The sequence below is a fragment of the Tarenaya hassleriana genome, unplaced genomic scaffold, assembly GCF_000463585.1.
Source record: "Tarenaya hassleriana unplaced genomic scaffold, ASM46358v1 Cleome28, whole genome shotgun sequence".
In the NCBI taxonomy this organism is placed as follows: domain Eukaryota; kingdom Viridiplantae; phylum Streptophyta; class Magnoliopsida; order Brassicales; family Cleomaceae; genus Tarenaya; species Tarenaya hassleriana.
This window is the reverse complement of record NW_010966021.1, coordinates 732,638-745,990: the sequence shown is the minus strand read 5'-3', so window position 1 is coordinate 745,990 and position 13,353 is coordinate 732,638. Positions and strand designations below refer to the sequence as shown.

The 13,353-nt window shown below is 34.6% G+C and overlaps 1 protein-coding gene across 1 annotated transcript; it reads right to left on the bottom strand.

Moving 5' to 3' along the window:
- Positions 1-2,346: 2,346 nt before the first annotated feature.
- LOC104817805 (transcription factor MYB36-like) lies at positions 2,347-4,621 on the bottom strand. The gene is made up of 3 exons (XM_010547127.1): positions 4,437-4,621; positions 3,922-4,051; positions 2,347-3,279 (listed from the first exon to the last, which is right to left on the bottom strand). The coding sequence occupies exons 1-3, from the start codon at positions 4,570-4,572 to the stop codon at positions 2,502-2,504; spliced, it is 1,044 nt and encodes a 347-aa protein (XP_010545429.1). The 5' UTR covers positions 4,573-4,621; the 3' UTR covers positions 2,347-2,501.
- Positions 4,622-13,353: the final 8,732 nt, after the last annotated feature.

Genomic DNA, 13,353 nt, shown 5'->3' with positions numbered 1-13,353 from the left:
TATTGAGGAATTTGGTCACCATGTGGAAAACTTAAAATTAATTGGAAGCAATTATTGGTTGTTGTATGTGTTATGGAACAAATGGAGACATAAATCAATCAATCAATCAAATTAATAAAAAAGGAAATTAGATAAATTAAATATATTTCCTTATTTATTTTTATGAGATCATATTTTTTTAAGAAAATTCCAAAATTAATTTATTATTTTTTTTTTATGGGAAAATGACATTTTTCTGCACGGATTGTTTAAAATGTGACTTTTTTCTACACGAACTTTTAATTTGACAAAAAACTACACCAAATTATCAAATGTACCAAATTGATACACGAACTACCCAATTTAATTGCAATTTCCTACACAATCCGAAAACGGTATTAAATATCCATTAACCGATGACGTGACATGCCATGTGGCATCTGACATGGCACGCCATATAAAAAATTTGGCATGTCAGTATGTCACATCAGATTTTTAAAAAAATACAAAAAATCCGAAAAATTACCAAAAAAATAAAAATAAAATAAAAATAAAAAGTAAAAAATACACATATATACATATATATTCATATATATATACAAATACAAATATAAACATACATACTCCTATATATGTATATATACTTATATATTTTTTATTATGTATATATATATATATACCTAGAAGTATTTATGTTTATATTTGTATTTGTATGTGGATATATATATATATATTATTTTGTATGTATGTATGTACACATATATATACATATGTATATATATACATACATATATACGTGTATATGTTTTATATATATGTATATATATATAAATATACTTGTATGTATGTATGTATATATATTGGTATAAATGCATGTATATATGTGTATATTTTTTATTTGATATATATAGACATATATATACATAGGAGTATTTATGTTTATATTTGTATTTGTATGTGGATATATATATATATCGTGTATATGTATGTATATATATTTATATATATGTATATATATAAATATACTTGTATGTATATATATGTATATGTATATATACATATATATACGTGTATATATATTTATATATGTTTATGTGTATATATATAAATATATTTGTTTATATGTATATGTATATATATTTGTATAGATGTTAGTATATATATATGTGTATATGTTTTATTTTCTATATATATAGATATATTTTTATATAGGAATATATATATTTATATTTGTATTTGTATATAAATATAAATATATTTGTAGGAGTATATATATATTTTTTAAATAGAAGTATATAGATTTTTATATAGGAGCATATATATATTTTTTAAATTTTTTCAAAATTTTTTATATTTTTTCTGATTTTTTTTTAAATCTGACGTGACATGCTGAAGTGGCAAAATTTTTCATGTGGCGTGCCATGTGAGACGCCACGTGACATGCCACGTCATCAGTGAACGGACATTTAACACCCAACTCGGATTATGTAGGAAATTGCAGTTAAATTGGATAGTTCGTATATCAATTTGACACATTTGATAATTTGGTGTAGTTTTTTGTCAAATTAAAAGTTCGTGTAGAAAAAAAATCATATTTTAAACGGTTCGAGTAGGAAAATGTCATTTTCCTTTTTTTTATCGATAAAATACATCAATTTTCTAGATACCAAATTCATACATCAAATTATAATTTTCTATCAGATTATTATACGAACATTAAAGACGTCAACTTACCGTCAAACACATATGTATGTATGTTGATGTCGTCAATATTCGTATAGTAATCTGAAAGAAAATTGCAATTTGATGTATTTATTTGATATCTAAAAAAATTATGTATTTATCGGTAAAAAAATTAACAAATTAATATATTTATTTGAAATTTTCTCTATTTATTATTTTTTTGTCTTTTACAATAAATAAATAAACTATTTTCATTGTAAGAGAAGAAACAAAATGTAATAATGAACAAGATGAGATGTAAAAATAAATAAGATTCTGTTCAATTTTTTTCTTTATGTTTATTATTTAGTGTAGCTCATTATAATTTTCAAGATCTTTTTTGCCATCTAAGTAATGTTAAGTTTGATTCAAGTTTCTCTCTGATATATATATATATATATATATATATACACTAAAACAAAACCATATTTAAATCCTAAAATTCCCTCCCTAGGATAATATTATAATATATGTGCCTTTTGCACATTTGCCTAAATTGTTCATCATCTAAAATTTCTTACACCAACTAAAAGCCCTTGACGTTTGTTTTATTATTTTTTTTCTCTCTTGGTTGTGAGATAAGAATGAAATTTTGACACGAGAAGAAAAAGCACAAGCATTGATTTAAATTATTATTACCCGTAACATGCTACAAAATATATACTATAGTACATAGAAAACCCCATTTTTTTTTCGGCCCAACGCTTCTACAAGCTTATGTTCGTAATCGTATCAATACATCATTTTATATGCGTCCCTAAATTATAAAAACCCACACGATGCGCGCATGGAATGGATTATTACACGCTGTCAACGTAACCCATCTGCTCGAACTCTTGTAGCATGACGATCCCATGATCTGTCTGGTCCACGACAGATACCGAAGCCGAGTCCCAAGATCTCGACCGCGTCGTCTTCCTCTCGAACTCCTCTGACCACAAACTCGAACCAGCGTTCATCTCTCTCAGAAGACCGAAATCGTTAGCCACTTCGACATCGTTCGAACTTTTGTTCATCTCTTTCATAAGATCCAAGCCGTTATGATCCAAGTGAATTTGCTGAGACAGCCCTGTCGAGGAGAAGCTTTGGTTGTCCAAGAACGAATCAAGATTGGGCCGGAAATCATGAACCGGGTTCAAGAACGGTTCAAGGCCGTCTGAATTCGGACAGACGGCCGGATTGAAACGTCCACAGAATGATGAGACCCCGTTATTCATTTGAGATAGCTTGTTCTGATGATCAACTTCTAATGTCGGGAAGTTTTCTTGCAACGCAAGTCTCGAATCTTGATCTTGCGTCTGCAGCAGCGGGTGAAGATTAGGCCACAGGAGAGGATTTTTATAGAAACTGGAGAATGGGTTCTGCAGATTCTGAAGCTGCATATGAAGCTGCAGCCTCTCGAGGGCTGAGTTGCTCAGATTCTGAGAGCTCTTGGAGGTTTCATTCGAGTCGGTGATTGAATCTTGGCGAGTCATCTGCTTCTGCCTCCCGAGCAGCTTCTTCTTCAGTTTCGTGTTCCAGTAGTTCTTGATGTCGTTGTCTGTCCTTCCCGGAAGCTGAGCCGCGATAATCGACCACCTGGACAGCGTTCACGGGCAATATTTTATATACTTTAACCGGACTAGATTCATTTACATGTACATGATAATAAATTTATAGTTATATAACATTTTACGAATAAAGGAGTAATTATGGACTTGAAGGTTTAGATATAAGAATAAAAATTGTTTGCAAGGTTAGATACATGTGCACAAGAACATGAATGTATGTCTACTAAAACACCAAGGAAACTAGAACAAGCGGAAAGAGACAACATATTAAATTAACCCTATATATATATATATATATATATATATATATTTTATGAGGAAGTGAAGGTGAATAATATCACAGACAGATTCTCGCATGTGTTTCAGCAAAAGATTCAGAGACAAGAGATAAAAAGACAACTATTTCAAGTCGAAACCCTCAAACCCAAACCGATATATATGCTCCTTAATTGACAGCCTTGTAATTAAAATCTCTATATAATATGACACTAAGAGATCAGAGGGGCTTGTTCTTTTAATTTAGTCCTTAGATATAATGCGACATTAAATCATTAGTTTTACATCGTTTATTATATAGATGGTGCACGAAAAGTCGATATTGACCGTCGATTCGATGAATGAAAATCGAAATCGAATTATATGTGATTTTGGCAAGAGAAAATGGACCAACCGGCTGCCGATACTGATGTAGAGACTGAGAATGATGTTGTCTTCTTCGTCGGAGAATCCGCCATGTTTGATGTTTGGTCTCAAGTAATTCAACCACCTCAGTCTACAGCTCTTTCCGCATCTCCTCAACCCTATATCCGCACGTCGGATGGATTAACACAACGCTCAACTTCAACACACAAGGTACGGACGGATAATAATTATACGAGTATTTGGTTGTCAAAATGTATGGATTTGTATCCAATTAAAAATAAAAATATACGCTACTATACGGACCATTGAATTCAGGGCTTGATTAGAAGGGACCACAATAACAGTTGGTGAGAATCAAAGGACGTTGAAGCCTATTATTAGGATTAATACAAATTTGACAAATTAATGCATGGTACCATGCATGAATCTAGAAGCAAGTTGGGAATTATGGAGAATTAGAGTTATCAATTGATAAAACATATGCAATATATACATATATATATGCAGAGTTTGGTTAGATAAGTATATAGTCATCGATCATACCGATTTTGTGAGGAAGGGCGATCCAATTGCCGCCGGTTCCATATTTCTCGATGTAATTCTTGAGCTTCGCGTCTTCTTCAGGCGACCACGGCCCTTTCTTCACGTTTTCCTTGTCGCAGCACGGTGCTCTTCCCATTTTTTTTTAAAATTTCTTCTAATTAATCAATTGATCTCTCTCACACAACCCTTCTCTACTTTTGCCGATGAAAATATGTGTGGGATGAGGAACAAGGGTAAGATTTTATAGGGATGATGAAGATGGGCGATGTTCGTTAAACCCCTTATTATTATAACGACAAAAACATTAAAGAAGGAAAAAGTCTCTTTTATTTTTACACAAATTATTTACTCTCTAGGGTTTGTGTCTGCTTTTTGGGTTAGCTTCGTGTGCCTTTCGTCTTTATTTTTTATTATTTTGTAAAGCGTTAACGCAAATGGACGATTTGTCACGCGATTTTTTCTTTGTGTTTATAATAAAGAAAGATTAGACTTTATTCATTGGGCGGACCAAGATTAGTTTAATTATTGCAATATCAAAGGGAAACGAACCATCATCCTCTTTGTTTGTCGCGGCTAGGGTTAAAATGTTCTCGTCCAAAGCAAGATAATAAGCTTTTGGTGCATTGACCAACACATGAGAAATAAATACGTTTTGATTACAGGCTATATATTATGAAAATATATAGTGTGTGTGTGTGTATATATAACAAGTATTAGGGTTATAAAATTTATTTCAATTTTCTATTTACAGAATACAGGAAAAAAAAAGAAATTTCAATCTCGGGAATGTATAGTTTTAAAGGAGGAGTTTCTTAATTATAAATAATCAAGATATTTGATCTTCCTAGAAAGTTAAATACCATCACACCGCATGACAAAGATCACCAAGCAAATTGTGCAAAAGGAAAAAAATAAAATCATGGGTCCTTATATTTACTGCCTAATAAAACCGTGAATCAATGTCATGGATTATACGTTGTCCAATCAATTATTATTCTTAAGAAGTTTATATCTTAAGTTGAGTATATTCAGCAGATAGATATATGTTAATATCATATATAAACGGATCTTTGTACAATACTATTATATATAGGCATGTCTTTACATTTTATTCCTATATATATATATATTAGCGTATGTATATTATTTACTATAATTAATCAATAAATAGTTATATTTTTTTCCAACTTTGAAGAGAATTGGAGAACAAAATAAATTAAATTCCTAAATGAGTACTCAAAAGTTTCTGACGTTTTCAACCTTGAAAAAATGATGTTCAAAGTGACATTTTTGTAATTGTATTCATAAAGGAAGTCAGAAAGAAATATTTGATTGAAGGGTAAAGAAATATGTGAATACAGCGTTAGAGGCATTTGAACATCATCGTGGCTAGAATTTACAGCTTATGATTTGTATTAATGATCATGCGTGCATGGATGATTATGTTTATATATGATATTTTTTTTTTGTAAAAATGTAAATGCCATATATAATAGTATTGTACAAAGATCCGTTTATATATGATATTAACATATATCTATCTGCTGAATATACTCAACTTAAGATATAAACTTCTTAAGAATAATAATTGATTGGACAACGTATAATCCATGACATTGATTCACGGTTTGCTTACAAATAAACTCAAAAAAAATATATTAGATTTTTAAATGACTAGCGAGTTTAATAAATAATCAAGTGAGATAGGGAACCGCAACTAGCCAAGAAAATAACAAGAGGAAACCATCAAAATTTCATAAAGGAGCAACTAATATATATATATATATATATTCTGTGTAAATATAATAAAATAATATAAGCCTAATTAAGCCAACAGTGATTTCGGACCTTTAAGATGAAGCAACACACATGTTTTCTTCTTGTCCTTTTTGAAAACCCTAGAATCTATGCATTTGACAAATCCCACATATTAAAATAACTTAGAGCTGGTGATTCATATAATATAATTTTAATTACAATTCCTTTGAGAGGATAAGCTTGAGGTGTCCACTGGCTTCCTTCTATAATTCCTTTCTCATTAATCATTGCCCAGCTAATCTCGATATCCTCAAGAGATTTGCACTTCATAATAATATAAAACCACTTATCCGTTTTTTAATCGAATGTAGTAAGAGTGGAACGTTATATTACAGTAGAATTAATCTTTTATACGTTACTAGAATTGACATTTGTACGGAGATTAAATAATAATGATTGTCTTGATATACTTCATAATCAATGTTTTTTATGTAGCTCTTTTTTTTCTCTCTCTAAAAGTCATTCTTAGAATATAAATAAAGAAACGCCGCGATTTGATTTTTATCGAATAAAGATAATTTCTATATCATATGTACCTGAGACTCTTTTTTTCTTTTAACTCTGCATAATTTTTTTTGTATGGCTTATGTGGATTAAATGGGATAAATTAAGATAAATCAGTGCGATTAAATATGCCTGACATTAATTGGTACACAAATCCAAGCTAACTAAGACTTTAGCCTTAACTGATATTTGTTTTATAATCCACAAGTTCACCGAACTTTGGTCATACTATATCTTCCATAGATCGGGTAAATCCAAATAAATATCTTTCTCCACACTTAAATTTGAACTCAAGATAAAAGTATTATATATTCTCTTATCATTAGACCATCTAAATTGAGTTTTTAAAAGAGGGGTGCAATCACGAAAACTTCTCAATAGATCATCCATCCTATTATTACTCTCGCAAAACATGTTTAACAACGGAGTTCTGATGGGATTCGATGTATTAGTGATGATATGATCGCGCCCAAGCACGCTTAACTATCGTCCAAACACGCTTAGGACTGATATTATTTTGTAAGCCTATTATTTCTTCACAATAGATTTAAGATATATATGATGGTTTGAATTTCACCAGAACTCTATTTAAATTATAAGAAACTTTACAACAATGACATCATGTCCATCGGGTTGACTAACATAGCACGGTTCACACGTCATTAAGCCATACATACATCCATCCATCCATCCATCCATACATACATACATACATACATACATACATACATACATACATACATACATACATACATACGAAATGGTACGTGTGTGTTTGACCAGAGGAACAAAGTCTCAGCCGCGTGTTAGGTGTCTCACTAAGAAACAAATGTTTCTCTAGAGGACAAGACATGTAAATGTTATTCTGATGGCGTCACACACATTGACCCTTTATTTAATTCAGTATAATCGGTCTTTTCAATTCTCTAGCAGTTGTTATGTACATTAGCACGCACATACACATATCACATTGTTACAAAGTTGATACACGTAGCAGAAAATGAAGCTTATGATTTTCTATGTATATAAATCTTTTATCTTTTTTAATTGTGCTCAATTGGATGATAAATTTATATTTTGATCTGACGGCAAACTCGTACCGTTTTACCTCAATGACCTAAGCATATAGTACACTTGTTATTCGAGACTATCATTTTATCCTTTTTACATATGTTTTATATAATCTTGAACAAATTAATTATGTTCTAACTAGAGACGTTCGAATATATATATATACAGGTTATTGAAAAAAGCCTTAACTAAATTACCTATAGTTCTAGTCGTTCTATAATTAGTTCCGGAACTCGAAAGTTCATTTTAAGACGATGATTGTGATACTTTATAAGAGGGCATCTGTATGGTACGAAATACACATTTATATACTTCTATATATTTGAAGTCTCTCTTACCGTGAAAGAGACATGAAAGAAAATAAGAGACTTGCCAAATTCTTTGAGAAAACATTTGGATCGTGATATCGTGTTTCCTGTTTTTACAATCGGATTCCGATCACCGAACGAAAAAGGATATTACATGATTCTAACCGAAGTTATAATCATTTCGTTTTTATTTCCGCAATTTTCTTCCATAAAGTTTTGAAGATATATTGTAATAATATATTTGAAGGGTATATATCCCGTACGTGTACAAACACAAAGTACATACAAACTTAAGAAAAGGGAGGGGGTGCATGAACAAATGGAGTTGATGATGTCATGGGTGACTTACTACACTATGGAATTTTAATTTAAATATATTTTTTCTACTTTGCAAGGGTTTGACTTTGTTTGGCGTTTCTCGTAGACAGAGAATCAAAAACCCTAAAGTCGCCCGTCCCTCTTTGTGGGCATTTTCCTTGCAAGTACGTTTTGAATCGGTTACCATATGGACCCAATTCCATCACCTAACATACCATTAATTATTAATTATATCCCTCTAGCCTTTTCCATTATCCGAGTGATTGAATATATATCTCCGGTCTATGAAATAGCGAAATATACGTCTTAAACTATACCTGATTCATAGATTTCTATACAAACTATAGAAGTAAAATAAAATTAGAAAACTGAAATTTTCATACGATATTAATTCAACACCATTAGAGACATATATATATATATCCTTGCCATCCTATCTCTTCCGGTCCATCTAAGCATGAATTGAGAATTGGAAATGTGTTAGAAGGTTGTGGACTCAGAAAGTTCCAACGTAAAAATCTGAAATTTTCAAATAATAATTAGAAACGTTTAACATATATATATATATATATATATATATATATGCATGGGTTTCATGACATATGGATTAACATGAAAACATAACCCAAATAGCTCCAATTACACTACTAATACAGTGATGGACTCATTAAGTTTCAACATTTTGACACATTTTGTTTTTTTCCCCCGACAATACATCGCACATATGCATATCGTTTAAGTGGTGAAAAGGGTGTTTGTCCTTCAAATAATTTTACTCTCTCCAATAAATATATTCACACATTCGTCCATGAAAAAAACCCTAACATCTAAAACATTATTTAGTCTTTTTTGTTTTAAATAAAAAACAAAACAAAAGACCGAAAACAGCAAAAAAAAAAAAAAAAAAAAAAAAAAAAAAAACATTGTGTAGCGTTTCATCCACAGACTATATACGCTGCCCTTCACATCCACCGTCAGATGTCAAATTATCCTGCAATCAAACACAACCAGCAATATACATCACTCTCTCGATGCCTGAAAACTTATATAACAATATAACATTATATATATATTGGAAGATATAAACTCACTTTATGCAATGCTCTTAGCCCACAACGTGGTCGGAATACATAACCCATGAGGGGAGGGCTGTCGTCACTTAGCGTTATAGGCCTACTATACTTTTTTAGCCAAAAAAAAAGAAAGTAGAAGCCTCCTTCTTATAATGCAGAATCTGCATCTTTTCCCTTACCTGTCTTTTTTTGTTGTTGTTAATGGTAAAATTTTATATATGAATGATAGTTCTTACAAAGGTGTTTAAATAACCACCTTTAGTCTCAAATGATATAGAAATTCGATAACTAGAATAAGAGAAAAACATCACTTAAAGAGGTTCGATGAGACTACTAAAATTTGCTTGTTCCCTTGCGAGCCTTACCGACTAAGGTAAAGTTAGTTGGATCTCGGATAGTCTGGGCAATTGATCTGGAACGAAGGATACGTTGAACTTCCTTGATCATTTGATTTTCATTCTCAAATTGATACGGCGACTTGCCTTCAACTTCATTCTGAATTATTAATTTCGTTGTACTGGATATAACAACGACTGTACCTTCTGTACACTGTGTAGGAATAACAGATTGATCATAATTCTCGAACACCGATGGCGACGACGTATGTGAGATGGAGGCCAAAGCAGAAGGGACCTGGACTGAAGAGCTGGTCCGAACGGAAGATTGTACAGCAGGGATGTTCAAACCCGAAGGTGTCTGGCATTCCACCGTAGTTCCTTGAGATGGTCGAGGATGGGTTTCGACAGGGGTAGGCTGAGTCACCACTGGCATTGCAGGGGTAGGAAGAGGCAAAGTTGTATTATCAGAATTGTTAGGCTCTGGAGTAGTAGCATTGCCTTTGGTTAGACAACTAGAGCTCTTATGACCAAACATGTTACAAGAGGGACACCGCGAGGGCAACCATGAGTAAGCAATTTTCACTGAATAACACCACCATTCTCATCCTCGACTTCAATACAATCCGGGAGAGCAGATCCCAGTTGAACCTCCACCTTGACACGAGCCTGGCCGACGGAAAGAAGGTCTAATCGCTTACGTTCAGTATGCAGTGGCTCTCCAATTCCACTGGCAATATAGCTTATTCCTTTTAAGCTATATAATTCTACCGGAATGTCTGATATAGTCACCCATATCGGAGCAGAAGTGAGAACAGACTGTCGAAAAGTAGCAGTGGTGTACCATGATGGATGTGATGCTCTAGGATGATCATACGATATGAGAACTATGTATGATACGATGTATTTATTGGATGAATGCATTGTTTGTTCATTATTTATTTTGCATATTTGATAAATAATGATATCCATGGATCGTTAAGAACGATCCTAAAATCCTTAGTCACTTGTCATTGTGGGAGAAATGATGAATTAAGACTAACATGAGGCGTGATGGATTATCATGGTGATGATCATATGTATTAGATACGGATCACGGTCATGAGTACTTGTTTGGAACAAGTGACTGGATGACTCGCGTGAGATTGTCGATTGGATTTAATCCATGACTTGAATCTCACTTGATGGTTCACTTTGGATCCTCAGACTTGAGATATCTATTGTATCCATCATGACTAGTAATGTACTTTGACTGCGTCAAACATCGTCTTTAACTGGATGATTATAAAGGCGTGGCTCGGGTACATTATGAATCGTGTAATGGATAGTAGATAGTCAAGATTGAACTTTGTCCCTCTCGAAAGAGAGAGATATCGCTTGGACCCGTCGTGGGAGTGAGACTGTAGAAATGTGTGGTCGCACTATAGATGAATGTCATTTATCTCTTACAGTCTACTCGGGATACGACAAAGCATTCGAACTATGAGTTCGATTATGATATCGCGAGACAAAGAGGATCATCGTTGGAGCTATCTCTGGCTTTTCGGTTAGATCACATCTAACTCTTTCCAATACGGATAATCATAATGTTTTGCTAGAGACCGCTTATGATTTGTGAAGCGAGATTGGATCTCGTATTTAATACCGTATTCGGAGGAGCCTAAAGGGTCATACACATATGAGATGTACGTGTATGGACAGGATCGAACGACATTTCATGCCTATTGGCGTTCCAAGAGTACTTTTTGAAAGTCCTGACGGGGAGGAACTAGCTTGGGTTGACATATAGTGTAACTTGTCAGATATATTGGGTCGGATTTTTCTCCGTCTTAAGGCCTGGTCCGGAGCTGACCAAAAGTTGGTCAGCCGGACCAGACGGACTTAGGGAGAAGCGGACCAAATTTTTGTTCGAACATGTCTGGTCCGGCGGACCAACTAGTCAGTCAGACTAAGGGCACGGTCCAGAGCAAGGCTGGTCCGACGGACCAAGGTTCTGGTCCGCCGGATCGCGAAATTTCGGACTGTCGGCAAGTCACTGTGCTTGGTCCGGCTGACCAAGAGTTGGTCAGCTCCGGACCAAGCCTCTGACTGGGCAAATTTGCGAGTTTTACACGCCTGGTCCGGCGGACCAAGAGTTGGTCCGGTCCGGACCAAGCGTCAGAAACTCCAAAGTGACTTTTCTCGCCTTTTCACAAATGGGAAGCAGGTGGAGAAGGTTTGGCTCGCCCTTATCTCGTCCCTAAGTCATCAGAAAGGCCAAGATTGATCTGGAGAAACTCTCTCAACCTCTTGAGAGTGTTCTTAATCCAAAAACAAGAGATTTGATCTCTTCAAGCTCTAGCAAGCAAGTTTCCAAGTGTTGGAAACCATCCCAAGGGTGTGGACTGCTCAAGAGGGTGTTGGCTCATTCAACACCTAGGCTGTGATCATCTAAGCGCAATCAAAAGGTTAGTTTTTCGGTTCAAGAAAGTTCTTCATCGAAAGATTGGTCTGTGGGCGGTTCAAAATCGTTTTGAACGCCAATTCCGCTGCGTAAGCCCGCAGACCAGATCCTAGCACGGTTTTGAACCGGCGGTCTAGGATCCCGTGTGACCCAGCAGACCATTCAGACACCGTAAACATAGTGTCTCCGACCCTCCAAATACCGATTTCCAATATCCATTCTCTAGTGGTTAAATCCGCAATATGAAAGAGGCAAGAGGTGTCACTGACTCGACGAACGTGAATCATTGACTGACGACCCCAAATCGGATTTAGAGATTGGAAAATACGAGAGCCCGATGGGGCAGTACCGAAAAAATGCCCCACAAGATAACCATTCCAAGACTGTGAAGCTTTCATTAACACAGAACTTGGAACCTTCACTCGGTGCTTACCATCTGGCGAGATAGTAGGCGTGGTAACACGACTCAGATTCCTGGAATCTAGGCGAAGTCTATCAGCCCACGGAGCTTCGGAGCACTATCAGATGCCACCGCCGGAGAGTTGGACGAGGCAGGAAGTTTGAGATCCAAATGAGGGGTCGGAGAAGCTCTGCTCAACGGAGGAAAATCCGCCTCCTGCAGGGACGAAGGCGGATCTGATTTTATGGATGGAGACTGAAACGCTGGAGGCGGAGAAGAGGCTCAACTAGCATCAAAGACGGAAGCCAATGCATATATGACCGGAAGAGTTCCAACAGAGGCAGAAGCGGAGGGAGATTTGCTGGTAGAAATCGCATGAGGTGCATGAGAAGTATTCTTTTTCTTCTTCTTTGCCATACCTCTGATGGCTGGCAGGCGACGACGACAGCTAGGTTAAACTAATTGAAGAGAGAAGCTACGCAGACTAACCTTTCATCACGTTGTTGGATTTTTGGTAAAGTAAGAGAGAGGTGGGAGAGTTTTCTCTCTCTAAAGTAAGAGCACCAACCTTCCTTTGGTTTATGGTCTACCTGTGAGAAAGCATCAAGAAGGGCAATAACCAATTAGAGACTCAGAGTTTTATTCTT

What these genes read in the sequence shown, in the direction of transcription:
- LOC104817805 (XM_010547127.1), bottom strand. Translation starts at nt 4,572, where the DNA reads ATGGGAAGAGCACCGTGCTGCGACAAGGAAAACGTGAAGAAAGGGCCG. An exon ending in CGCCCTTCCTCACAAAATCG is followed by an intron (nt 4,052 to 4,436) that starts GTATGATCGATG and finishes GTGCGGATATAG; the next exon opens with GGTTGAGGAGATGCGGAAAG. An exon ending in TACATCAGTATCGGCAGCCG is followed by an intron (nt 3,280 to 3,921) that starts GTTGGTCCATTT and finishes AACGCTGTCCAG; the next exon opens with GTGGTCGATTATCGCGGCTC.